The following is a 27,778-nucleotide window of genomic DNA, read 5'->3' as shown; positions in this document are numbered from 1 at the left end:
TGGGGGGTGAAAGGCCCAGAGGCCTCCCAGGCTCCCAGGGGAAGTGGAGTGGAGGGCGTGGGCAGGCCAGTGTCAGAGGGGCGGGCTCAGCTTCGGACACTGAGCTTGGGATGTCTGGGGAAGAGGAGAGGCTGGTGGGCAAGTATACAGCTCAGACCCTGGGAAACTGCCCCTGGTGGGCTGACAGCCCCTGGTCCCTGTCACAGCAGGGGACAGTGCCCCTGGCACCTGCACTATGACCTTTCACACACAAGGCAACTGAGGAAAGCAGGCCCCTCCCCACGGGCCTCCACCTAGGCCCACACCACCCGCATCGGCCCTGCAGGGGACCGCGTGGGCCCCTCACCCCACTGCCTCAGAGAGGTCAAGGGACTGGCGGACGGCCACACAGCAAGCAGGGCAGAACTGGCTTCCACCCCCCCGGAACCCCAGCCCTGGGCTTACCGACGTGTGTGACCAGTAGGAGTAGTCGAAGCTGAAGCTTTTGGGTGTCTCCTTGGGCTGTTTGGGGTTAACGATGGCTGCAGGGAGGGAGACAGACATAATGCTTAGCGCTGCCCTGCAGGGACACATTGACCCTGGACGTGCCTGAGAGGAACCCCAGGGCAGGGAGGCAGGGTCCTCAGAGGCCTCTAGCCTCAGAAAATCCAGCCCCCTACCCCGAAATGGGCAGGGACGAGGCAGATAATCCTCTGTCAACAAGGCAGTGCAGACCGGTCCCTCCGTGCAGGCACCAGGCCAGAGCGCAAGCCCACAGCCCATCCCCTCCTCCTGGGTCCACACTCTGCTCGCCTAGCCAGCCCTGGCCTCTCACATCCGTTCTGCACACACGTGCCCTAGGAGGCCCAGAAGACCGTCAGTCACAGCCGCGTCCTCGCTTCCTTTGGGGCCCGTCACACTCGTGTGCTTGTCCACGTCCAGGGCACGCTGGCTGTCCCTCTGCGGGGACACCACGCGTTCCTGCTCCTGCAGGGCCTGCGTGTCCACTCTCGGGGGCCATGGGGCTGTCTTCAGCTCAGCTCCCCCCAGTCCCCCTCCTCCACCAGCCACACCTGGGCTGGCAGGAGGCAGCTCTCCTGGTGAACGAAATGTCGGTTCATCAAGGGACGAGCAACACCGCTGGCAGGCCTGCTGAGGCCTGTGTCCAGCCCAAGGCCAAAGCACCCCAGGGATCCCACGCCCTGGACGGGCCTTGGGTCCTGGAGGCCTGGGCTTGGCCGGCAGCATGTCTGCTGTGGCCGGGCAGCAGGCACTGAGGCTCCTGGGACACTGTCTTAACCCCAATGCCTGTGTTGATAGAGGACCCCAGGAACCCCTGAGAGCCCACCTGGCCGGGAACAGACGCCTCCCTGGGGCTTCACCTCCACCAGGAACTCGGGCCGTCCTGGTGGGAGAGGGCTCCAGGGCCCCAGGCCACTCCCCGCCACGGCATCCCATCTGAGGAGCGCGGCACCCTCCTCCCCGTACTTGGAGATGCGGGCCATGCTGCCCACCCCTCGGACCAGCTTTCCTCAGCTGCTGGGGGCTGGGGCCCTCGCCTTCCTGAGCTCCAGGACCCCACACCCTGCCCCGCCAGCCCGTGTCCTGGGTGACCTATAACTCTCACTGAGAGAGCAAACCACACCCCTGTGGCAAGCTGAGTTACGTCCCTCAGAATTCACACATCACTGAGTCTTGACCCCCCTCAGAATTCATACATGGAGTCCTGACTCCAGGACTCGGGATGTGACCTTATTTGGAGACAGGGTCCTGGCAAGTGGGACTGGTAAGCAGGAGGTCGCACTGGGGTTGGATGGGCCCCGATCCCACGGGGCTGGCATCCTTTTTCTAAGGGGAACGTGACACAGACACACACTAGAGGCGAGAGCCATGAGGAAGGCTGAGTGCCAAAGAAGTGGTGCTTTTGGCCTGTGGTGTTGGACAAGACTCTTGAGAGTCCCCGGACTCCAAGGAGATCAAGCCAGTCCATCCTAAAGGAAATCAACACTGAATATTCCTTGGAAGGACTGATGCTGAAGCTCCAATACTTTGGCCACCTGATGCGAAGAGCTGACTCATTAGTAAAGACCCTGATGCTGGGAAAGATTGAAGTGGGAGGACAAGGGGACAACAGAGGGTGAGATGGTTGGATGGCATCACCGACTCAATGGACATGAGTTTGAGCAAACTCTGGGAGATGGTGAAGGACAGGGAAGCCTGGTGTGCTGCAGTCCACGGGGTCGCAAAGAGTCAGACATGACTGAGCAGCTGATCAACAAGAAAAGGAGGTGAGCGAGGTGGGGAGTAGCTTCTCCTACCCTCAGAGGGAGCACCTTGATGTCACAGCCGGTGACTCCCTGATTGGGACTCAACAGCCTCAGGACCTGTTGTCTAAGCCGCCTTGTCAGCAGCACTGGGACCTGCACCCCAACCCTGGCCACCCCAGCCTTGACCGGCTCAGCAGGCAGGTCCCCTGCTGTGCACTCCGGAAGGTCTTGCTCACGGCCCAGGTGTCACCAGAAGCCCGGTCCCTGTGGCTGATCCGGCTCCAGTCCCCAGGCCCTGGGTTTGAGGGGTTCTAGGTGATGGCTCAGTACCCTGGGGAGGCTGGCGGGAAGGAGCAGGTGGCTGACCATCACAACCCTTTCTTTGGAGCCGAAAGGGGGTCACGTCATCCATGCTGCCTCCAGGAGCAAGGCTGAGAGGAGACCTAGCTGCCCGGGTTTCAGCTCCTGCTGGACGTGGGGATGTGGCCGCCGGAACCTCAGCACAGATAATGCCAGCGCCGTGGAAACGACAATCACAGTGCCCCCCGAGTGCACACAGGCCCTGGCACCCACCAGCGCCCCAGCCTGGCCCACCCTGTCACCCCACCCCGCCCAGCCCCCTCTCCTTCGCCGACCGCAACCCCTGTCCCCCTGGTGCTGACACTGTCCGGGCGCTGGGGTATCTGCCTGCACTGGGACCCCCGGGCCCCCTAGGGACAGGGCACAGACACGCTCAAGGAACCTCGAGTGGGCAGGGGATAGCTGTTGCCAGGGTCAGTGAGTGGGGAGTGGGCCTCAAGGAGAGCCCACCAGGGAGACCAGCGGGCAGAGCTGCTCTGGCTCCGGACCTGCTGACACCTGCCCCTCCCACTGGCACAGAGTCCATGGTGTGACTGTGACCCCACCCTGTTCTGACCCCGGGGTCCTCTGGTGTCCCCATCACAGACGGTCCTGGGCTCCCGAGGGGACTGCCCTCCCCAGGGTCCAGTCCAGGCCTGCTCTCCACTGACGCCTCTGAGCCCTCACCAGGGCGACCTCCCTGGGCCAGGGGGACATGGCAGCACCCACCCGCCAGCACCCGTGTGGCCTTGTGTCTCCTCCTCCTGAGGCTCTGAGGAGGGGCCGGGACCTGGGCTTGTTGGGGACTCAGCACCTCGGCCCCTGCTGCGGGCACACGGGGGACAAAGACGGGCGCCATGGGGCGAGAACATCAGGGCAGAGGCTGAGCTAGGATGAGCCGCTTTCTCAGAGTCTGAAGGCCCCACGCGCCAGGAGCAGCCTCCGCTCCTTCTAGGAGCATGTGCTCAACACTGAGGAGTTCTGTGAGTCTGTGGTTAAACCCCGGGGGGCTTGGAACCGACATGGGGACAGTATTTACACCACGGAAATGGGCAAACAGCGGGTGTGTGTGAGACTCTGTGTGTGTGTGTGTGTGTGTGTGTGTGCACGCACGCGTGCGCGCCGGACCAAGTGAGGTCTAGTTTAGCGACAGGCCACTGCTCACCACCTGCGAGATTTAGAAAGTGGCCTCACTGAGATGGAGACGGAAACATCCATGTCAGGGGTCCGGGGACTTTCTCTTAGCATCGGGCTCATGTCAGGAGGCTCTCCAGGTAGCAGGAGGGGTCATCCTGCCCAGCAAGGGCCCCACGCCCCCAGCAAGGCCCTCGCGAGGCTCTGCCAGCCATGGCCCTTGTCCCTGGCCCATCTAGTTCCATGTCTGTGTCCCCACGGGAACGTCACCCCCAGGGCAGTGAGGGCTTCGGTCCTGCTCCCCAGGCCTGATGTTGGGGCTGCTGACCAGGGCCCTGCATCTGACACCATGTGTCTGAGCCACTCCTCCAATTTACAGGCCCACAGCCATGTCACCACCTCCTGGCCACACTCATGCTCCCTTCTGTGGGCTCCCAGGCCCAGCCTCACTCTATTTGGAGCCCAGAACATTCTAGAATAGTGATGGCAAGTGGGGCCAACTTCTCTGAGGACTTGGGTGTTGAGAATGCACGCGAGCTGCTGGTCAACGAGGGCCTTTGTGCAACTAGCAGGGTCTGTGTGGGCAGGGGAGGCCGTCAGGGGGGTCCCGATGGACCTTCCAGAACAGCAGTCCATTGCCTGAAACACACAGCAGGCCCAGCTAGCCAGGGTCCAGCCTTGCAGGCAGGAAGGCCAGGCTGGGTGAGGGCCTGTGGGGCCTTGCAGGGCTGGAGGGCCTGGCCTTGAAGGCATCCACCCCGCACAAGCACTGGCCTAGGTTGAATAGCGTCCTCCCCAAACTCATGTGCACTGGAAGCTCAGCATGCGACCTAAGGCCTTACAGAAATAGGGTCCCTGCTGAACCAGCTTCTTCAGCCTCAAGGGAGCCAGACTGGACAGACCGCCACCCACACGGGGCCAGGCTGGAGATATGAGAGGTCCAGGTCCTGGACAGACCCTCTGCCTGCATGGGGGCAGTAGCTGGACAAGACCTCAGCTTCCTGAGGAGGACGCCCAGAAGTGTGTCCCATATTAACAGGTCCCAGAGAGCTGGGCCCTGTTCCTGCTGCCCGCAGTGGGCACCCGCTCACCAACACCCCTTCGCAGCTTCTGCGCCCCCACAGTGCAACCAAGGACCACCTCCCAGGTGAGCTCTCGGCACCTGAACCCCCACCTCAGCTCTGCTTCCGGGCAGCTGGTAGAGACAACGCCACTCATGAGAGTCGCTATGAGCCCCCGCTGCAGCTGGGTGCCATGCTCAGCAGGGCCCCTCGCAGGCTCCCACTGGGGCCTCTACAACGTGCCCCAGGGCTCCCGCAAAGCCCTCCAACCCAGAACCCCCTTCCACAGAGTCCAGTGGCGCCCCAGGACACCCCCAGGACAGAACACCCCCAGCCATGCCCGAATCCTCAGCCCTCACAGCCCCAGGAGGCAGCCAGCACCCGCCCCAAGTGCGCCTCCCCTGGGGCAGACCCTCCCTCCAACACTGCGGATGACAGAAGTTGACCCCCCACCCCCCTCCCCACGCTCCTCCTACAACCTGAGGACCACTGGGTGCAGGTTCCCCACGGAGCTGCGGGCGACAGCTCCAGGTGCAAGCTGCCCGCTGAGCCTGCCAACCACACAGCCGGGAGAGGACGAAGAATTCCTGCCTGACACCAGGCGTGGGGCTGGGCTCCTGATCAGCAGGAGGTGACCCAAACACTGGTTCTCCTTCTGGGGCCCCAAACGCGCCTGCTGGTCCCCAGTGTGAGAAGCAAAGATGCCTGCTCTAGGGGTTGGGGCGGGGGGCCTCCAGGTGTCAGCAACACCCTGCTTCTCAGTCTGGGTGGGGCTGAGTGCTTCCCAGAAGCACATACTCTGTCCCCATCCCCAGGAGCACACACCCCATCCCCTCTCCCCGAGAGCACACTCCCAGGGAGTGTGGAGAAACGGGGGGATGAGAAATCAAGAACCTTGTGTCCTGGACTGAAAAGTGCCCTCTGCAAATTCACATCTCCCCCGAACCTCAAACGGGAGAAACAGGGTCTCTGAAGATGTATGCAGCTGTTGAAATGAGGGCACACTGGATCGGGGCTGCTCCTAAGTCCGGCGGTCAGTGTCCGAACGAGGCCAGCAAAGACCCAGACACACAGGGGAGAAGCCCCGTGAGGACGGAGCAGGGGGAGGGGCGTGCAGGCGTGGCCGTCGCCGGAGGCCATGGGAGGCAGGCAGAGCCCTCCTCCGCACCACCGCCACTGGGAGGCCGGCCCTGTCAGCACCTCGCGGCTTTGAACTCTGGCCCCAGTGACTCCGAGAGAACAAGCGTCTGCGCTCTCAGCCACCCGACTGCCGGCCTCTGCCCCTGCAGCCCCAGGACCCTTGCGCCCGGCCCGGCGCGCAGCACTCACTAGTGGTGCCCTGACCCGCGGCCCCAGGGCCCGGCCAGCGCGCAGCACTCACTGGTGATGCTCCCCAGGATCCGTGCGCCCTCAGCCGCCTGCCTGGACCTCCGCCCCAGGCCCCAGGGCCCGGCCAGCGCGCAGCACTCACTGGTGATGCTCCCCAGGACCCGTGCGCCCTCAGCCGCCCGCCTGGGCCCCGCCCCTCTGCCCCCGCGGCCCCAGGGCCCGGCCCGCGCAGCACTCACTGGTAGTGCTCCCCAGGACCCGTGTGCCCTCAGCCCCCCGCCTGGGCCCCGCCCCTCTGCCCCCGCGGCCCCAGGGCCCGGCCCGCGCGCAGCACTCACTGGTGGTGCTCCCCGACATCTGAATGATGCACTTGGACTCGCGGCTCATCTCCCGGGAGTTGAAGGGGCGGACGCGCACCGCCACCTTCACCGAGGCCCCGGCCATCTCTGCGGCCCCTGCGGGTCACTCCTGGCAGCGGTGGGAGCCCCGGCGAGCAGGGGAGACACCTGGGGGAAAAGGGAGATGTGAGTTAGAAACAGTGCCCAGAAAGGTGCAGCAGGTGTTTCTGGCAATGGAACCCTCTCTGGTCCAGTCCCGGTGACACCTACTCGGATGGCCAGTCCAGGAGAAGGAGGAACAGAGCGGGCGGCTGCGGGCGAGAACGGCCTTGAGTTTTAGGAAAGACAGTCAACGGGATGAGAGGAGCCTGAGAGAGCGGCAGCCTAGCAAGTGCCCTTGCCTGGAAACTCCCACGGACGGGGGAGCCTGGCGGGCTCTGGTCCACGGGGTCGAGAAGAGTCGGGCACGACTGAGCGACTTCACTTTCGCTTTTCACTCTCATGCATTGGAGAAGGAAATGGCAACCCACTCCAGTGTTCTTGCCTGGAGAATCCCAGGGACGGGGGAGCCTGGTGGGCTGCTGTCTATGGGGTCACACAGAGTCAGACACGACTGAGGTGACTTAGCAGCAGCAGCAGCAGCAGCAAGAAGCAGGTAATTCACTCCAGGACCCGGAAGGATTCCAGGTGCCTCTGGAGGTCACTGATTGCGTGGGACTGCCCAAGGGGACTTAGTGAAATGCACATGGGGGAGCACCACGCGAAGAAGAGACGGGGTCGGCGAGCTGAGGACCGGGCGAAAACCACCAAAAGGCAGGGCTTCGCTGGTGGCGAGGGGTGCTGGGACCGCAGCCGCCAGTGCAGGAGACCACAGGCAATGTCCTTGCCCACAGCCTCAGAGGGAGCCAGCCTGCTGACTGACCCCTTGGTCCGGGACATCCAGCCTCCAGACTCAGAGGCAACACACTTCTGTTGTCTAAGCCCTCGATCTGTGCTACTTTGTGGCAGCAGCTGTTAGCTCCAGCAGAGCGATGAAGACCCTGAGGCCCCCACCCCTACCAGCGAACATCCAGGACGTGCCCCCACCCCAACCCCACCACCCCCACCAGGCAGGAGGCCAGAGGCTACCCTCAGGGAGACTGAGGCTCTGCAGCCTGGGGCTCTGAGGACCAGCTGAAGGTGCACGTGAAGAGCCCAGTGAGATGGCCCGCAGGGGGACCCCAGCCTCCACTCCTGCTGCGGGGCTAGTGTGCTGGTCGCCAGGGGAGACTGAGCAGGATCACACCCTCTATCGAGACACACAGAGACTAAAACGAAGAGGGGAGCACAGTAGGAAGAGATGAGGCAGGAAAGTGCCGATCGTGTCTGAGTCTCCGCGGACTGCAGCCCTCCAGGCAGGATACTGTAGTGGGTTGCCATTTCCTCCTCCAGAGGATCATCGCGACGCAGGGATGGAACCCAGGTCTCCTGCATTGCAGGCAGATTCTTTACCTTCTGAGCCACAAATTTTAAACGCTTTGTAATTCATATTCTCAGAAAGAAAAGTTATCCATGAGCAAGTGAAGGATACTATTTTTTAAAGGAACTTTTAATAAGTAAGAAAGAGGTCTTGGAAATTAAGAATATGAAAACAGACCTTTAAAAGTAAATAAAAAGCTTGGAAATACAATTAAGTAATTTTCCATGTGAAAAGAGAAATAAAATTTGAGGCTCAATGAAAAGAAACTGTTAAAGAAATAATTCAAGAAAACTTCCCAGCATTGCCAGTCATGAGTTTCCAAATTCAGAGGTCTACCTACCCCACCTGCTACAAAAGGTCATAAACCACAGCAAACGGTGAACTTTCAAGAGTTCCGGGCTAAAGGGAAGATTCCACAGAGAAAGGCAGGCCACAGAGGAGGGAGACTCAGAATGGCACCATCACCTCATGGACAGTGGAGGAAGAAATACTTTCAGATTGCTGAGGAACGGCAGCAATATTCAGCCTAGCACTCTGACCTCAGGCAAACCACAGCCGGGGGAGGGTGAAAGGGAGACCCAGGAAGACTGGAAGAGGTGGGACTCTGTGCTCCACACGTGAGGAAGACGTGGGTGGGGTCCCAGCCAGAGGATGGTGAAGGGATCCCAGGAGGGCCCTGGGGTTGCCTGGAGGGGGACACCCCCAGTCAGAGGGCAGTGGAGGGGACCCACCCAGGGGCCAGACAGCGCTGCAAGGCTGGAAGGGTCCCCACGCAGAGAAGCGTCCATCTGAGGGTTTGATTAGAGATCAGTGATGAACCCAGGCATCAGCTGTCAGTTATTTCTGATAACATCTTCCACAAGAAGGAAACTGTAGGCACTTCCCTGATGGTCCAGACGGGAAGAATCTGCTTTCTCGTGCAGGGGATGAGGGTTTGATCCCTGGTCAGAGAACTAAGATCTCACAGGCCACATGGCAACCAAGCCCGAGCACAGCTAGAGACTCCGTGAGTCCCGCAAAAGATCCGCGTGATAAACGAGAAAAGCCCCGAGGAAGATCCGCATGATAAACGAGGTCCACATACAGCACCCAAGGCCCACCTCAGCAGACTGAAACAGCAAAACACAAGCAGAGTGCACTCGAGCAACGGGAGAGGCTGCTCACAGTCCTGCTGTCGTAAACAACACACTGTACTAATCAGCTCACAGGAAGCATGGTAGGAAGAGGGAGAGAGGTGTCGACGGTGCAGAGAAGCTGGCCGTCCCAGAGGGGAGCTAAACGGAGCAGACAGGCCAGGGCACAGGGACTCCAGGGTCGGGGGCACGGGCGGGGCTGCTCCTCAGGGAGAGCCCCCCAGCCCCCACGGAGCTCGATGCCGCGTCCGCAGCGTGTCACTTTGGCAATATTTTAGGAACAAAGAGGAGAGAAAAGCCAGAAAGGAAACTGAGGTTTGGAGACCCACGGTGAGACCCGGCTGGGGGCCAACGCCTGAGGAAGGAGGGCGGGGGCACGGCCAGGGTCGGCCACCACCCGGGTGTGAATGCGAAGCTGGCCGTCACGTCCACTTGCGGGTCACACACACAGAGAGCAGGCAGTCCTCCCAGGGACGCGGGCCCCGGGCAGGCTCCTAGCTAGGTCTGTGCCAGCTCGACAGGGCTGACCCGCCCTGGGCTGGAAGCCCACAGGCAGGAGGTGAGTAGACGGAGCAGCGCCCGAGACTCGGATGAGGTGGGAGGGCAGGCAGGAGGGGCTTGGTTTCCAGGCTGAAGAGGTGGGGACCCGGGCAGAAGCAAGGCCTGTATGTGGCAGGGGGGCCCACCTGATGTCCCACCCTTCCCCTTTGGGAGGGTGGCCCACGGGCATCCACTGTCCACCCGACCCGGGGCAGCTCCCAGACTCCCAGGAGGGGCCCTGGGGCAGGGCAGGACCGCACACAGGGCACCTGCTTTCCCCCGCCCCTCCCCCTCCCAGGGGGCGCCTGGAGACCAGCAAGGACAAGTGAGCTCTGTCCAGTACAGCGGGCTGAGTCCCACTCCCCTCCACGCCACGGTCAGGGTGGGGGTATGTCCAAGGGGAGCGGCCTGGAGCCCTGAAAGGCCAGGAGACGGGGGGTATGGTGAGGTGTCACCCCCGGTTCCAAGGCAGCGCCACACAGGGCCGAGTGTCCCTGAGGACAGCAGCCTAGTCACTAGCACGGGGCCAGCTCGTGACTCTGGGCATGAAGAGCCTCAGCCCCACCTGGCAGAAAGGCAAAATCCACGGGAACCAAGTGTGCCCCAAGGCACCTCTGCAGAGCTGTTTCACCTCCTCCCAAGCTCCTCCAGCCCCGACAGTGCCCCTGCCCCGGAAGCCCCCGAGGGAGGCCAGTGCCCAGAGCTGCCCCCAGGCAGCCTCAGCAGCACAGAAGGAAGAGGGTCGGGCAGACACGGGCCATCAGGGACCACAGGGGGCCGGTCCTAGGGGACTCAGCCCAGCCGGGAACCTCCCTGGGACTCCTCCCCAGAGCCTGAGTGCAGCCGCCAGCCCGCATGAGAGCCAGCACGAGTCTCACCTGCGACGGGGGCAGTGACCGGCTGGGCTCTCTGCAAGTGAAAACGACCCCCGCATGGCCGGCCTTTAAGTCACCAACAGGGCGAGGGCGTTCACAGCAGGCTGTCCGTGCGCAACCTCCCTGGGGCTCCCGCCGGCAGCCACGACTTGATGTGGTCTCCAAGCCAGTAGGAAAGGGGGCGATTTACTCAGCAAACCGAAAGGGTGGAGTCGACTGCCCTAACCAACAGGACAGACGTCTGCACAATGCCGCCTGTCCTAACTCTCGTAGATCCCGGGGTGGAGCCCCGAGGCCACGCCCAGGGTGGAATCACGCACGCCACAGCGATTCGGCGCAGGCCTGGGGTCAGGGCACGTCGCGGTCCTGCCTTTATCTCAGCTGTGTGACTCAGCCCCTGGGCCTCGGTTTACCCATCTGCACCATGACCAGGTTGAGGAGGTTGACCCCAAAGTGATTCTGCTCTGGGATCCCGGACCTCCAGGGAGAGTGACTTCCTCAGGGCTGCAGGGAGAGGCCATGGCCAAGTCACTTGGAATAAGCCAAATGGGGAACAGCTTCCCTGGTGGGGGAAAAAAATGTGTGATTTTTCATGCATTATTAAAACAAAATGTGGGTAAATCACTTAGCACAAGGCCTGGCGTATGGCAGGAATGAAACAGAAAGCTGATAAAAATTTCTAGTAAGTAGGAGCTTTTCCTTCCCCAGGGCTGCGGGGCAGCAGCCGATGCCATTGCTGCTCCCCCACGGGGATTTGGGGCTGAGGAGGGGCTCCCGGCAAAGGGGAGGGGTAGGCTAAGGAAGGCGAGCTACGCAGCCCGGAGTTCTGGGGGCTGCTCCTCGTCGCTGCTGTACAGCTGTTCAGTTGCCAGGGCTCCCCTACTACTGTCTGAAATGAACCTGATGCCCGTTAATTCCTGAGCCTCCTGTCACCAGAGGCATCCAAGTGGAGCAGAGGCCTGGGGTCTCTTTCAGACCCTCCCACACTGAGGGTCCGTGACACCTCCACTTTTGAAAAGATCTGCTTCAGCCTCCCCTGTAATCATCACCTTCTGGACAGTCTGACCAAGAGACCCCCTTCCAGGATGGGGGGGCGCCTCTGTGCACGGACCCAGAACCAAGAGCAGGAGGGGCTGCAAAGACCCAGGTGAGACCCAGAGAGAGACTCTCTTCTCTCTACAGAGAGGGGAGGGCATGGGCAGGGCTGGGGTCAATCCTGCAAACTCCCAGGGCCAGCTCCTCGGTGCCCCAGGACTCCCCAGAACAGGCTGGACAGGAGCAGGACTGTCCTCTCAGGTGACATAGCTCATCCAAGGCTACAGGGAGACGAGAGAGTACCAGGCTGGCCAACAACCAAGGCCAAAAGCTCGGGACATGAGTGAAAGCCCACAGGGTGGGGGCCAAATTCGGGGGCTGGACTCACGCCAGCTCCACCCCACAGCCCCTTTCAGCCACCTGCGTGCCTCCATCCACACACCACGGATGTTCCTTCAACACTCTCACCTTCTTACGTCCATGGATGGCCATCCAACGTGGACTGGAGGGTGTACCTCTCTGAGAATGCATGTTGCCCTATGCAGGAAAATCTCTGCACTTTTGAAACTGAGAAAAGTCTTAGGACATTCTGGGTGGAGTGGGAAGAGTACAACAGGTGGTGAATTCCTAGTGAGAATGCAAACTAGGATGAGGACTCTAATACACCTTCAGCAAGAGGCCCTATACCTTAAACATCAAGGCTGGGCCCTTTGAATATGTGATCCCAAGCCCTAAAACAGGTGATAATTAGCAACAAAGAAAATATTTATGAAACATGTTCAATTTGATAATGCAAAACTTTCAGTTCTCCCCAGATTTAGCTATATTCATTCAGTGCAATTCCAATAAGCAAAATATTCCAACAGGATTTTCAGTGAACTCTGGCAAGAGTTCGGAAGAGAGTTTTGAAGAAGAAGAAAGAGGGGAGCACGCCCTACCAGCTATCGTATTTACTCTAAAGCTGCAGTCGTTCCCAAAGTCTAGTGGTGACGTGAGAAGAGAGGAAAGTGGAAACATGAAGCTGGGCCACACACACACAGGCAAACCCAAAATCCACCAGTGATAAAGCAGCGTCGCAGGATGGGATAAGGTCGGTATTGGACAACTGGCTAAAGAAAGAAGAGCTAGACCTTCGTCTGGGAAAGCATTTACAAGAACACACAGGAAAAAAAAAAAAAAAAAAGAACACACAGGAGACTCTGCTCATGGCCCTGGGGGAGACCCGTGCAGCAAACAGGAAAAGCAAAGGAGGGCCTGTGCATGGGGGGGGGGGGGGGGGGGGGGACGCGGGAGGAAGACGCTGGTTCCCTCCTCCCCCCAGGTGGGGGAGCAGGACGAAGACGCTGGTTTCCTCCTCCTCCCCCACCCCCACCCGCCTGCCCACCCCAGCGTTCACAATGGGAGGAGCCACACACTGTTTTTAAATCTGCTTGAAGGAATCTAAGAGCTACAGAAGCCACACAGACTGGCTGGAGATTCCAGGGATGGGGCTGCTGTGGGGCAGGGGACGACTTCCCCAGCACATTCTCCCCCAGCGCTTTGCATTCCAGTCACAGGCACGAGCCTGGGAGTCCGGAGTCTTCCCACGCAGAGAGCCGTTGCTGAGGGATGGAGAACCTGCACAGCTTTTAGGCTGAGAAAAACAACACTTAAGAGGCCAAGATCCCAGGAGAAAGAAGCAGAGACTTAAATGGAACAAATGGTTAGTTCTCCCCTTAAGACACTTGCCAAACTGCAAAGGCAGGAAGGGCGGAAGTTTCGAACTCAAGCAGAAAGCCTCTGGAAATCAATGAGACTTCTCCCATGGTCTCAGGTGCCAAGGAGACAGAGGTCAGAGTTCAGGTGCCCTGGGAGAAGGGGCCTCAGCAACCACATCAGGACCTGATCTGAAAATCCTGACAGGCACAGACTGTACAAGGAGGGCAGAACCACAGGTAGGGTTGTTGCTGTTCTTCAGTTGCTAACTCTTGTCCGACTCCTTGAGACCCACGGACTGCAACACGCCACGCTCCCCTGTCCTCCACCGTTTTCTGAAGCTTGCTCAAATTCATGCCATGGAGCCAGTGATGCCATCCAACCATCTCATCCTCTGTCATCCCCTTCTCCTCCCGCCTTCAATCTTTCCCGGCATCAGGGTCTTTTCCAATGAGTCAGCTCTTCGCATCAGGTGGCCAAAGGATTGGAGCTTCAGCTTCAGCAACAGTCCTTCCAATGAAGATTCAGGGTTGATTTTCTTTAGGATTGACTGGTTGGATCCCTTTGCAGTCCAGGGGACTCTCAAGAGTCTTGTCCAGCACCACAGTTAGGAAGCATCAATTCTTCAGTGCTCAGCCTTCTTTACGGTCCAACTCTCACCTCCCTACATGAGTACTGGAGAAACCATAGCTTTGACTTGACAGACCTTTGTCGGCAAAGTAACGTCTCTGCTTTTCAATACGCTGTCTAGGTTGGTTATAGCTTTTCTTTCAAGGAGCAAGTGTCTTTTAATTTCGTGGCTGCAGCCACCATCCTCAGTGGTATTTTGGAGCCCAAGAAAATAAAATCTGTCACTGTTTCCACTTTTTCTCCATCTATTTGCTATTAAGTGATGGGACCAGATGCCACGATCTTAGTTTCTTGACTGTTGAGTTTTAAGCCAACTTTTTCACTCTCCTCTTCCACCCTCATCAAGAGGTTCTTTAGTTCCCCTTCACTTTCTGCCATGAGTGGTATCATCTGCATATCTGAGGTTGTTGATGTTTCTCCTGGCAATCTTGATTCCAGCTTGTGATTCATTCAGCCTGGTATTTCCTGTGTACTCTGCATAGAAATTAAACAAGCAAGGTGACAATATACAGCCTTGACGTACTCCTTTCCCAACTGAGAACCAGTCCATTGTTCCATGACCAGTTCTGATTGTTGCTTCTTGGCCTGCATACAGGTTTCTCAGGAGGCAGGTAAGGTGGTCTGGTATTCCTATCTCTTTAAGAATTTTCCAGATTTGTTGTGTTCCACACAGTCAAAGACTTTAGTGTAGTCAATAAAGCAGAAATAGATGTTTTCCTAAAATTCCCTTGCTTTTTCTATGAACCATAGGATATTGGTAATTTGATCTCTGGTTCCTCTGCCTTTTCTAAATCCAGCTTGTACATCTGGAATTTCTCAGTTCAAGAACTGCTGAAGCCTAGCTTGAAGGATTTTGAGCATTACCTTGCTAGCATATGAAATGAGCACAATTGTACAGTAGTTTGAACATTCTTTGGCATTGCCTTTCTTTGAGATTGGAATGAAAACTGACCTTTTCCAGTCCCATGGCCATTGCTGAGTTTTCCATATTTGCTGGCATATTGAGTGCAGCACTTTCACAGCATCATCTTTTAGGATTTGAAATACCTCAGCTGGAATTTCATCACCTCCACTAGCTTTGTTTGTAGTAATGCTTCCTGAGGCCCACTTGACTTACACTACAGGATGTCTGACTCTAGGTGAGTGATCATACCATCGTGATTATCTGGGTCATGAAGATCTTTTTTGTACAGTTCTTCTGTGTATTGTTGCCACCTCTTCTTATCGTCTGCTTCTGTTAGGTCCATCCCATTTCTGTCCTTTATTGAGCCCACCTTTGCATGAAATGTTCCCTTGGTATCTCCAATTTTCTTGAAGAGGTCTACTATAGTTTTTCCCATTCTATTGTTTTCCTCTCTCTCTTTCTTTTTTATTTTTTTTTTGCATTGTTCACTTAAGAAGGCTTTCTTATCTCTCCTTGGTTATTCTCTGGAACTCTGCATTCAGTTGGGTATATCTTTCCCTTTTCTCCTTTGCATTTGCTTCTCTTCTTTTCTCAACTATTTGTAAGGCCTCCTCAGACAACATTTTGCCTTCTTACATTTCTTTTTCTTTGGGATAGTTTTGGTCACTGCCTCCTGTAAAATGTGGCTAACCTCCGTCCATAGTTCTTCCTAGTTTACCTCTAAACAGCATATTAAAAAGCAGAGACATCCCTTTGCTGACAAAGTTCTATGTAGCCAAAGCTATGGTTTTTTCCAGTAGTCACGTACAGATGTGAGAGCTGAACCAACCATAAAGAAGGCTGAGCACCGAAGAATTGACGATTTTGAACTGTGGTGCTGGAGAAGACCCTTGAGAGTCCCTTGGACTGCAAGGAGATCAAACCAATCAATCCTAAGAGAAATCAATCTTGAATATTCATTAGAAGGACTGATACTGAAGCTAAAGCTCCAATGTTTCAGCACCTGATGAGAGGAACTGACTCACTGGAAGACTCTGATGCTGGGAAAGATTGAAGGCAAAAGGCGAAGGGGGTAGTAGAGGATAAGATGGTTAGATCGTATCAGTGACTCAATGGACATGAATCTGGGCAAACTCAGGAGATGGTGGAGGACAGGGGAGCCTTCTGTGCTGCAGTCCATGGGGTCACAAAGAGTCAGACACGACTTAGTGACTGAACAACAACAGTTATTTCACTGGCATTTCAGGAGGGAGAGAAGATAAACTAGAAATGACGAACCAAACACTAAATTCTATATAATTCTATTTATATAACTTCTAAAACAGGCCAAAAATGAGCAGAATAAGCGCGTTATTTAGAAATACAGAGCTAAATAGCAACAGTAACAACAAAACAGCTAGAGGGAGTTGAAAGTGGTTGGGCACAGAGAGCAAAAACTGCTGATTTTCAAAATGAATCTTGTAGATATATTTGATTCTTCTAAATGACATTCATATTTAACCTAAAAATTATTTTTAAAATAATTATCAAGTGGTTCAGGGAAAGTGGGAGAGAGAGAAAGCTAGCTCACCTTGATTGGCAAGTGCCATGTGCGTGAAAACAAAAATCGGTTTTGCTCATTAAGATTATGGGGGGAAAGGTGAAGGAAAGACTCCCATATCTGGCAGCACGATGGATGAGATAGCCTCCCATCAGAAATCACCATGAAATTTGGGATATACAACAAGCATCAGAATAAAAGAAGGGAATTCTGGAAAAAGGGAGAAAGGAAAGGAGCTGAAACGAAAGTGGGGAGCCCATTCCACCAGCCCACCCAGGAGGAAAATGCAGCAGAAAGGCAGAGAAGTGGGCTTCACCTGCTGAGTGGGGGATGGGAGGCATGACCTCAAAGACAAGCAGTCAGAAGTGGCACCAAGCGTCACAAAAATCTGGATCCTCTGGAAGCGGGGGAAAGCCACCGGCCATCAAAGGGACGTGGGAATTGGTCTGAATGGCCCTCAGCTCCTGTGGTGAGAAAGCCAGTGCTTCTGAGAATTTGAGGCCACAGGCCTGACCTCACACAGGTTTGGGTCTAAAATTCACAAAGCATATGTGATCAGGGAAGACCAAGGTTGAGACATTAGCTCAGAGTAGTCTCAGGTGTTTGCACCCAAAGTATCTCACAAAAGCAGACACAGACCCTCCATGAGAAGAGCTTCCTCCCTAGGCTCCCCAATATTCCCAGAGATGAAGATCAGCTAAATGGGTGCTCACGGTGACACACCACCCAACACCTGAGATGAAATTCACCACGAGAGTCAGGCGGAAAATGTAAAGAAAACATTAGATCCTCAAGGACCTCAGAGGTTGCAGGTGTCAGATTCAGATTACAAAATAAGTGCACTTAAAATGCTTACAGAAATAAGGAGGAATGGAAAAGAATACAGTAAAATATGGGGGGTAAACCATGCAGAACTTTACAAAATGTAATCAGCAAATGAAATGGAGCTGAACAGGGAATTAAGGAACTGGAAAATGTCTGGAAAAAAATTACCCAGAATGGTCCCAAAGAGACGAAATGATGAAACCCGAAAACCAAGGTTAGGGGCCATGCCACATGGAACAATTCACTAATCTATCATGGCAGGAGGTTTAATGCACCTCTTAGTAACTGCCAGACCAAGCAGACACACGATTAACAAGGATGGAGACCATGAACTGATGGACACAGGCGTTCTCTCTTGCCCTCAAAAATCAGAGAAACACATTCTTTTCTACAACACAGGGAACATTTACAGTATTTTTACCATGCGGACTCTGTATCAAATGGATCATGTAATTTGAATACAATGAAATAAAAAAATCAATAAAAGATCATTAAAAATCCATATGTTAAGAAATTTTTAAGAATAAACTTCTTTTTTAAAACGTTTCTGGCCCTGACACAAGACATGCCAGATCTTAGTTTATCGGCCAGGAACCAAACCGGTGCCTTCCGCGGTGGGAGTGCCAAGCCTCAACCAGTGAACCGCCAGGAAGCCCCAGCATCCGATTAACCAACACACAAAAGAAACACCACTGCAGAGCTACCAGTAAGCTCAGGCGTGAATGGTCACGAAGACGCTACCAGCAAAACTGACAGCAGTTCCACACCCAGCCATGAAGGAGTTAGCAGGACCACCCTCAACCTCCCACGGTGAACAACAGCTAGCAAACTGGGCAGAGCAGATGCAAATGGCTGCTTTCAGCACGGCAGAAAGGCAGGAGACACATGGGCATGAGCCCTACCATCGCCAGCTCTGCCCAGAGGCGATTTACAGACCGCAGGCACTGGCAGGGGGCACTTGAACAGCTCGGCAACACTGATGAGTCGAGCAGACGAAGGTCAGAGTTTGGGTAGGTGGCAGCAGCTGGAATGTGCGGCTCAGCGTCTGGAAAGGAGAGCATTACCTGGTAACAGAGCTCCAGAAACCTGCTGGGGATTCACTTGTCACCACTGTTGCTGTTTAGCCACTCAGTCTTGTCTGGTGGCTTGCGACCCCACGGACTGCAGGCTGCCAGGCTGCTCTGTCCATGGGATTTCCCAGGAGAGGGGTGCCATTTCCTTCTCCAGGGGATCTTTCCAACTCAGGGATTGAACCTGCATCTCCTGCATTGGCAGGCAGATTTATTACCGCTGAGCCACGACGGAAACGTGTAGACTACCAGTCCATGCCCAAGTGGTCCAAGCAAAGAAGACTGAATAATTCCCAAAGCTCAAAATCAGCAGACATCTGTGCTTCCACCAGTCAGAATACAATTCTTTTGATCCCTCCATCCCAGATTCCCAGCCACTCAGTAGAGACCCCAGATGAATCACGTTTATTGTGGGCTTAACTATCCCTGGAGTGACATCTACCCAAAAGTAATTGTAGAAAAGCTGAAAATCAGGCCTTGAAGGATCAAATAAGTCTTCAAACAATTGAACTGCCTAACAGAACAAAGCCAACATAGCCGAAAGCATAACTCAGATGCTCCACAATGTAGAAATGGCTCGAATTCAATTTTAAAAATGACTGCACACATGCCAAGTTGCAGAAGAAGATGATCTATAACTAGGAGAAAAGTTCAGTAGGAATTTTTCTATAACCATTAAAGAAACAGATTCAAAAGTTTAAAATTCTAACCACCAAAAGAAAATCAGAAGACTCAGATACTTTTATAAGGGAGTTCTACCATACATACAAAAAAACCCAGATTTTTCCAATCTTATACAAACTATGAAAAAGAACAAGAAAAAGAGAGAGAAACAGAAGGAGAAAGATTATATCCTTAACTCATTCACTGAGGCTAAAATGACCTTGGTATCAAATTAGATACAGAAAATTTAAGAAATTAAGATTTAGACCAGAAAGTTCAAAATCTAGCAAGAAAATAACAGAAAATAAAAAGGATAATGTGATAGGTTTATTTCAGGAATACCAGTATGGTGATATAATGGCTTAACATTAGGATAGCTATTAATAAAATTTACCACATGTCAGATTAAAGGGGAAAATAGGTCAAGTGAAGTTCTCCACAGATAACTGAAGAAGCACTCAATAATTTTCAAAACCCATTTATGATAAAACTCTTGGCAATGCGAGGATAAAAGAAAACTTTAATCTTATAATGCGTGTGTGCTAAGTTGCTTCGGTTGTGTCTCACTATGCGGCCTCATGGACTGTAGCCCACCAGGCTCCTCTGTCCAAGGGATTCTCCAGGCGAGAACACTGGAGTGGGTTGACATGCCCTCCTCCAGGGGATCTTCCCGACCCAGGGATTGAACCTGGGCCTTCTTATTGGCAGGTCGGTTCTTCCCCACTGAGCCACTGGGGAAGCTGATCTCATGACACGTACCTACTAAAAATCTACCCAGATACCATCCTTAACGCTGAAATACTGGGGACGTTTTCTGTAAATTCAGGAACAAGTTCAGGATACCTACTATCACCACTTTTGTTTACCATTGTAGCAGAGGTTCTTGCCAGAGTGATAGGCAGGAAGACAGAATAACAGAGGCCAAAGATGGGCTGGAATAGAATAAAACTGTCATTATATGCAGACCATCTGCTTATCTACACAGAAATCAAGAGGGCCCATAGACAAATTATTTGAATGAGTGGGAAGGGTCAGCAAAATTGCTAGGAACCAATCATGTTGGTATGCACTAGAGACAAAGAGTTTTAGAAGTATTTTTTAAGATACCATTTAAAGAAAACCCAAAAGTACAAAGTACGTTTATGGGAATAAATGTAACAAAGGATACATCATATAGTATAGAAAATCTAAATAAATGAAGAACTATAATCTGTTCATAAAAAAGAAATTTCAATATCTTAAAAATGTGTATTTTCACCCAAATGAATCAAAACATTCAGATGTAACTTCAGACAAAATCAGGTGGGTTTTTGTGTGTGTGTAAAACTGGACAGATTGCTTCTAAGAATTTCTAAATAGTAAGATACTACCAATAACAAGCTTGAAGAAACACAGAAGGTAGAGAGCATGTCTGATAACAAGACTTAATATAAAACTGAAGCAATTAACACAAGGTGGTTGGGACAAGTAAGTCACCACAACTGTAACAGAAGGGACACCAGAAACAGGCCTGCACACACAGCCTTCTAACATCAGATAAAGGAGGCTCTGCAGACTGATGAGAAGAGAAAGGGGCGCAGAGAAAACTGGTGTCATGGACTGAATGCCTGTGTCCCCCAAAAGTCCTATGTCGAAACCCTACCCTCCAGTGTGACAGTGTTCGGAGGCGGGGCACTTGGGAGCCTCGTGACCTTAGAAAGCTCCAAGGGGACTTGCTTCCTGTCTCTGCTCCCAGCCCTGTGAAGACACAGAGTCAGCCATCTGCAGCCCAGAAGAGGGCTCTCCCCAGAACCTGGCCATGCTGTACCCTGACCGCGCTGGTGCCCTGATCCTGGACTCCCAGCCTCTGAACTGTGAGAAAGTAGATTCTGCAGTTTGTAAGCCCCCCGTCTGTGCCGCTGTTCTCTTACAGAAGCCTGGACAGACTAAGACAACTGGCCAGTCATATGGAAAAATACACAGTGAGATTCCCTTTTATACCCAAACAGATTCCACGTGGACTGAAGGTCTAAATGTGAATAATACAGTTTCAGAAGAAAACAAAACGTGTTCTCTCCATGCTCACCTTTAAGAAGGATTTCTAAGCCCATGGAAGATGCCAAAAGGAAAAGTCCAGGCATCAAAACACTATTAAAAGGAGAAGAGACGTCCACCCACGCAGCCATATAATCAACAAGGACTCACGAGCAGAACATGCAGAGAACAAAGCCAAAGAGATACAAACGGAAAAAAATGGGCAAAAAGATATGAACAGGCAAGATATTTATTTTGCCTTACAGGACAAGATACTCAACCACAACAGTGAGTAAAAAAGTGTTGTTTAAAACCACACCCATCAGGTCAACATTAAAATGTCTGCAACCCCAGATGTTGTGAGGATAGAACAACAGGAACTTAGGGATCATGGGGGAAAAGTTTGTTGGTTCAACCACTTTCAGAACAACAGGGCAATTTCTAGTAAGGCTGCAGACCCTGTGGCCAGCAGCTGCACAAGTGGAGATGTTGTGCATGAGCCCAGGAGGCAAGACGGAGGGAACGGAGACACCTAATTGTCCCCAGACCAGAGACCGCTCAGCCACACAGAGCGCTGTCCAGACGTGAAAGTGGATGAAGCCTCCCGGGGAATCCGAAAACTCGATTCAGAGAGGAGCAGACAAATGTGCACGGTGAGGTCAGCCCACAGAGCCTCACGCCCTGGCGCACTGCTGAGAGCAGGGGAAACAACGGCGCTCCGAGAACGCTGACACTGAATTCAGGGTGGTGGGGACGCCCCAGGCCAGGGATCCAACCGACTGATGCTGAGGCCTCGGCGTGAAGCCCAGCATGTCAGCACTGGGGACAGAGCCCTGCCTGCCTCTGTGGGCCCATCTGCAGGGCGGCTAGGACAGGCCCTCCTCCTCTCCCCCCTCCCCCCCCCCCCCCCGTGAGGATTAGGGGCGTGGGCCTCTGCGGCACAGCGGCTCTGAGGGGTGCATGGGCCCAGCGGGGGGCAGGAGTGGGGAGTGAGGCTGAAGAGGGGCCCTGGGTACAAGTCCGCCTGCAGAACCTCCACAGCAGTGGGGAGACTCTCACCCCCTCCCTGCCCCACCCACAGAGGCCCATGGCCACCAACACTAAGGGTGAACACAGCAGGTTCTCATCTGCAGAAATGGGAGAAAACACCCAGGAAGCACGGGGCCCTCCATGGGGGTGCAGCCCTCCAGATTCTGGCACTGGGGGCACAGCTTGGCTCACAGCTGCCATCCCTTCACCTAAAGCGAACCTGCTGGCGGCATCCCCATGCCCCCCGCAAGACGGTGGGAGCACATCCACTCCCCAGCAGGGCCCCTAAGATGAATGGGCCAAGGCCTACCACGTGCATGAGGGGAGTAACAGCTCCAGCATAAGATAAACCAGCAGAAAACAGGCCCTGTGAGAAAGAGAAAGCAACTCAACAAGCAATAAACCTCTCTAAACTTACTCAGAATGTTTCGAGAAGACACTGCATTTTCGAAACAATAGGGTGCTACGAACTGGGAGCTCACAGAGACAAGGAAGATGGTGCTCTTAGTGATAAACTGTAGATGCTGAAACACAAACTCCCCCAGAGAACTCCAAAATGAAGTCCGAAAATTGTCCGGAAAATAGGACATAAAGCATAAAGGAGACAGAATGAGAGAAAACACCAGAACGTCAAAGACCAATGTATGGATTCAAGGAAGAAAACAGAAAAAATGAAAGGGGAGAAGTGTGAACAGACGGAAGAACAAAGCCTGTCTTCCACTGAAAGGCCCCACTGAACACCAATAAACACAAAAACCCACACCGAACCTGTCCACGTGGCTGGTCAGGAATCCACAGATGAAGAGAGGATGCTAAGAGATCCAGGGAGGGAAGTCGAGTTGCTGACAAAGACTTCTCTTGAGCACCTGGATGCAGGTGACGGTGACAAAGCCTTCAGCATGAGTTACTGACAAGGAGGGCCCCAGACGGAGCAGCGACCCAGTGAGAGGACAGAGCGAAGATGCTCTCAAGCAGCCAAGGACTCACCACCCTTTTCAGGAAGTCACCCAAGGATGTGCTCCAGCAAAAGCAACACAGGAAGCCAAGAAAGCAGCCGCGCTGGGGCCCTTCAAACAGAACTCCAGCCCAGGGGATGCAGAGAGCAGCAGGAAGGAGGCGGTTTCCGGGGCGAGGATGCCAGGAAAGAGGGCTCTCAGCAGAAGACAGGGCGTGACTGAGAAGCTGGGGGAGGGGAGGACAAAGGCGATGCACTCAGAAACCAGGGGGAGCTGACCGGCCCGGAGCTGGGGCTGCCGCCCTCCCGGGTGTGGGTGTGGAGGCTCCTGGGGGGAGGAGGACCAGGGAGGGACAAGCCGGGGAAGGGCTGCAGTCTGTGTGCGAGTGTGTGTGAGACGGGGTGTGTGTCTGTGCACGCAAGTGTGTGTGTGTGAGGGGTGTGTGTCAGAGTGTGTGTGTGAGAGAGGGTGTGTGTGAGTGGGGGTGTGTGTCAGAGTGTGTGTGAGAGGGTGTGTGTAAGAGTGTGTGCACGAGTGTGTGTATCGGAAGTGTCAGTGTGTATGACAGAGGGGGTCTGTGTGTGTGAATGTGTACGTGTGGGGGGGTGTTTCTGTGAGAAAGAATGTGTATGTGGGGAACAGTGTGTGTGTATGTGGGGGACAGTGTGTGTGTGTGTGTGTGTGTGAGGAGGTGTGTGTCAGTGTGTGTGTGAGAGGGTGTGTGAGTGAGTGGGGGTGTGTGTCAGAGTGTGTGTGAGAGGGTGTGTGTGTGTAAGAGTGTGCACGAGTGTGTGTATCGGAAGTGTCAGTGTGTATCGGAAGTGTCAGTGTGTATGAGAGAGGGGGTCTGTGTGTGTGTGAATGTGTACGTGTGGGGGGGTGTTTCTGTGAGAAAGAATGTGTATGTGGGGGACAGTGTGTGTGTGTGAGGAGGTGTGTATGAGTGTGTATGTGTGAGGGGGTGTTTGTGTGAGAGAGAATTTGGGTGTGTGGAAGAGATTACGTGTGTGTGTGTATGTGAGACAGTGTGTGTTTGTGTGTCTGAGCGTGTGTGTGAGGGAGTGTGTATGAGTGTGTATACGTGAGGGGGTGTTTCTGTGAGAAAGAATGTGTGTGTGGGGGAGAGTGTGTGTGTATATGAGCAGGTATTCGTGAGAGTGTGTGAGAGAGAATGTGTGAAGTGCGTGAGCGAGTGTGTGAGGGGGCGTGTATGAGTGTGTATACGTGAGGGGGTGTTTGTGAGAGAGAGAATGTGGGTGTGTGGGAGAGAGTGTGTGTGTGTGAGTGCGAGACAGTGTGTGTGTGTTTATGTCTGAGTGTGTGTGTGTGAGGGGGTGTTCGTGTGAGAGAATGTGAGTGTGTGAGTGTGTGGCCGTGTGAAAGCGACTGTGTGTCTCCGGGTGGCCCTCCAGTCTGCCCAAGCGCGACGGGGAGCAGAGCGGTGAGTGGGAAAAGGCGGCCGCGCGCCGCCCGGCGCTCCCCAGCCCCCCAGGCGCCCTGACAGGGGAGGAGCCGCGGGGCTGCCGCCCCGCCCACCGGCGCCCTGTGGAGGCGGGGCGTGAGGCGGCCGGGGGCGGGGCGTGGAGTGGGCGGGGCCGGGCGGGGCGGGGCTCGGCCCAGAGCTGAGCCGGGATTAGGAGAGTAAATCCCTGGGATAGAGAGGAGCGGACGGTGTGTCCCGCTCCGTCCGGTGGCACCTACGAGGCTGCCAGGGGGCCGGGCAGGGGTGGGGAGCCAGTTCGGGTGGTGTGGCTAGGGGAGCCAAAGCTCGCAGAGGGGCTGGGGGAAACGCAGAGGGCTCAGGAGGCTCGGGCTCCGCTGACTGCTGACCTTGAGTGTGCCCTCCCCGCTCCAACGTCTCCAACACAGCGGTCCCCTCACCGAGGCCCGGAGGCGCTAGGCCGGGGGCTCTGGGGGAGCCTTGGGGTCACCGATGGGCCAGAAGCCAGGGTCCTGGCGGTGCTCCGGAGTTCAAAGGCAAACGTGCTCGGGTAGCTGGGGCAGGAAGCACGGGCCTGCCAGTCACCCCATCTGCCATCTAGCCCTCCCCCCACCCTGGGCTGCCTCTGCGGGTGGCGCCAGGTGGGAAGGGTCCCCTCAGCGAAGGGGACAGCCCAGCGGCCTGCCCGTGTCCCTGGGCACCCCAGCGCGGAGAGCCTGCGGGAGGGCATGGCCCTCAGAGTTCTCAGAGGGGTGCCTGGCTGTGGGTCCAGGAGGCACACTGGGTAGGCGCGGGGAGCCCTTGCCTGTGGGCCTAAAAATACTGAGTGGAGAGGACTCTGGGGAGCACCCGGGACTGGGCACGGGGGTGACCCCAGCCAGCCGCTCTCCATCCCAGCGGAGGCGGCCCAGACCCCTCCAGGCTCGGAAGGGTCTCAGGCCTGAAGCACTAAAGGCCAGGGTGGGGTTCCCGGCCGCCAGGCAGCAGGACCCGCGCCCTGCTCACCCACCTTGGCTGGCCTCTTTGAGCTGAAGGGGCCTGCTCCTGAGGCTGGGCACCCCCATCTCCACCTCCCACTCAGGTCTGTCCCCCCATTCCTGGTCCCTCCCCCAACCCCATCCCACCTCCGCAGGGCCCACTTCCCTGCTCTGCTTCCAAAGGATGCAGTCAGTCCTGGGTCAGCAGCGGTGAGACCCAGGGACTAAAAGGGGCCAAGGTCGGCGGGCGGGGCCCCTCTGCCCGGCGTGTCCGGTGTAACTCCCAGCTTGGCTGCACAGCAGCCTCCACCTGGCTGTGTGTGGCCGGCCCCGCGGGAGGTCGCAGGAGGGCGGTCTGTGGGAGGACACGCAGGAGGGGCAGCGCCCGTGGCGGGCAGCCGCAAGCCCTCCTCAGGAGCCTGACTCCACACCGGACGCCCCGTCTCCCTGTGGACCACACCCCGCGAACAGCCCTCCGCCACCCTCAGCTCCAGGCCCAGCACGGGATGAGCTCCGAGTCCCCGCCCTGGCTGGGACCCGGCTCCTTCAGCAGCCTTCACTGCCCGGGAAGCAGACTGTCCCCGTTCACTCCAGCTCCCAGTCGGTGGCCTCATCGCAACGGTCAGCCCCAGAAAGTTCCTGAGCCTTGACCGCAGTCGAGCGCAGGCCTGAGACCTGACCCGGCCCGCAGCATCCTCCACCCTACACTGCAGACGCTGCAGGCGCCGCCCCCGCCTCGCTCCCGACCCCCGCGCCCCGCGGCCGCAGCCGGGGCGGGTGGCCAACCACACCTGCAAAATGGCCGCCGCAGGTACGGCCCCCGCCCCCACTCCAGACCCCAGCGGCTCGCTCAGGGGGATGGGCTCGCGTCCCGGTAAAGGCCCCCCTTACAGCCCGAGAGCGGCGGGTGGGGGGCGGGGGGAGGCGGAGGCGGCGGTGCTGCAGAAGCGCGCGGGGCGACTCCCCGGGGTTAGGACGCAGACAGCCCTGCGCGCACGGGCCTCCCCGCACCACCGCCTCCCCGCAGCCGCCGGGGCCAGCCAGCCCTTTGCCCTAACGGTCTTCTAGCCCAGCAACGCTGGCATCCCCGGGAGGGGCGGCCGCCTGGGGTGGGGTCCGCGGATCTCGGCGGGAGAGCCCCCATCCCCGGGAACGTGGGCGCGCATCGCGCCCGCGCCCGGCGGGCCCCATGACTCGGCATTCCCTCCTTCCCTCCCCCTCCCCGCCCTGCGGCCCGCGGTCCCCCCGCCCACCCAGCGCCGGGCAGACGGCTGACCCTCCCTCCCCTCCAGGATGCTGTCCGGGGCCCTCTCCGAGCGCGAGAGATGCCTGCTGGGTTTGCGGGAGAGCTAGGAAGGGAGGCGGCTTAAAGGACGAGCCAAAGGGGCTGCGCGGCGGCGCCCCTGTCACCCGAGCCCCCGCGCCCGGGGAGCGTCTCCAGCCGAGACGTCGCGGACCCGCAGCCCCCTCCCCTCCTGCCGCCGGGCCACACCTGTTACTGGGGCGCTGGCTGCATGGATGCAAGCTGTGTCCGCAGGGGGGCCCTCCCAAACCGTGAGGCTTTCTGGAAGGGAGAAGGGCTCTCTTGGGAGGAGAACGCGACGTGGGCTGAGCGCTGGGCAGTCCCGGCGGCGCGCACCAAGCCGGCGGCCACCTCCTCCGCAGCCCCCCGCCCGCCTGCTCGCCGGTTTTGCTCTCCGCTCCAACATCCGCCCTCCCCCACCGCGGGCACCAGGGCCTCTGCCTGCGCCCCGCCGCCCGGGACACCCTCCCCTCCGGCCGGCCGCGCCAGCCGCGCCCCCTCCCGGGTGCCCCTTCCGCCTTTCTCCCTTTTGCTCCATCCCTCCCCTCCCCCTCTGGTGCAGTCCCAGCCCGGGCCGCATCCCGGGTGTCGGCTCCAGCCCGGGCGAGTGGAAGATCGGGGAAGCTGAGAGGGTTTATCGAGATGCTGCCTGCGCCCTCCCCGCAGCGACCCCGCCAGCGCCAGACCAGCGTCCCCCCTGCAGCTGGGGCCGCAACCAAACGGCCTCTCCAGAGGGCCGTGCCTCTCTGCGCAAGAAGGGCGGACACCCCTGAATTTGCCCCATTGTTCTCCGCAGGGACGGGGGAGGGTCGGGGGAAGGGAAGGGGCCGCGCCGAGGGCTCCGGGCGCAAGCTCCCCGCTCGAGGAGCGTTGGACGCAGGTGCGGGATGCGGCCCTGGAGGCCCGGCGAGCCGCGGCCCTACCTCTCCGGCGTCACTGGCGGCGGCCGCGCGGCATTAGCACCGGCAGGGGCGCGGGTCCCAAGCGAGCGCAGAGCGGCTGCTGCTCCCGGGCTGCGCTGGGCGCTCTGACGGCGGCACCGCGTGACGGCTGCGGGCCCCCGGCCCGGCCCGCCCCGCGCCCCTCCCGCCGCGCTGGTTGGCTGCGCGCGGCGCCCGAGCCCCAGCCGCCAGCTGGTTTGTCGCGCGGGGAGAGGGACGGGCGTCGCGGCCGCCGCGGGGCCGGAGGGGGCTGGGGCCGGAGGGGGCTGGGGCCTGGGTGTGACATCACCGCTGACGGGCGG

At 56.8% G+C, this 27,778-nt stretch overlaps 1 protein-coding gene across 20 annotated transcripts in view; it reads right to left on the bottom strand.

Annotated features, from left to right (window-relative positions):
• KIF1A (kinesin family member 1A) overlaps nucleotides 1–27,564 on the bottom strand; it is an 89,907-nt gene extending 62,343 nt beyond the window's left edge. For 19 of the 20 annotated variants that reach the window (XM_027966922.2, XM_027966924.2, XM_027966927.2 and 16 more), the window contains exons 1-3: nucleotides 27,459–27,564; nucleotides 6,448–6,615; nucleotides 445–521 (exon numbers count right to left, since the gene is read on the bottom strand). In XM_027966922.2, the coding sequence (XP_027822723.2) occupies nucleotides 445–521; nucleotides 6,448–6,553 (183 nt within the window). In that variant the 5' untranslated portion in view covers nucleotides 6,554–6,615; nucleotides 27,459–27,564. Of the gene's footprint in view, nucleotides 1–444; nucleotides 522–6,447; nucleotides 6,616–26,724; nucleotides 26,820–27,458 lie in introns of those variants that run through there. The other variant, XM_060398458.1, reaches the window with a different exon arrangement.
• Nucleotides 27,565–27,778: the final 214 nt, after the last annotated feature.

The sequence above is a fragment of the Ovis aries genome, chromosome 1 (genome assembly GCF_016772045.2).
Source record: "Ovis aries strain OAR_USU_Benz2616 breed Rambouillet chromosome 1, ARS-UI_Ramb_v3.0, whole genome shotgun sequence".
NCBI classification, from domain to species: domain Eukaryota; kingdom Metazoa; phylum Chordata; class Mammalia; order Artiodactyla; family Bovidae; genus Ovis; species Ovis aries.
This window is presented reverse-complemented; position numbering and strand designations above follow the sequence as displayed.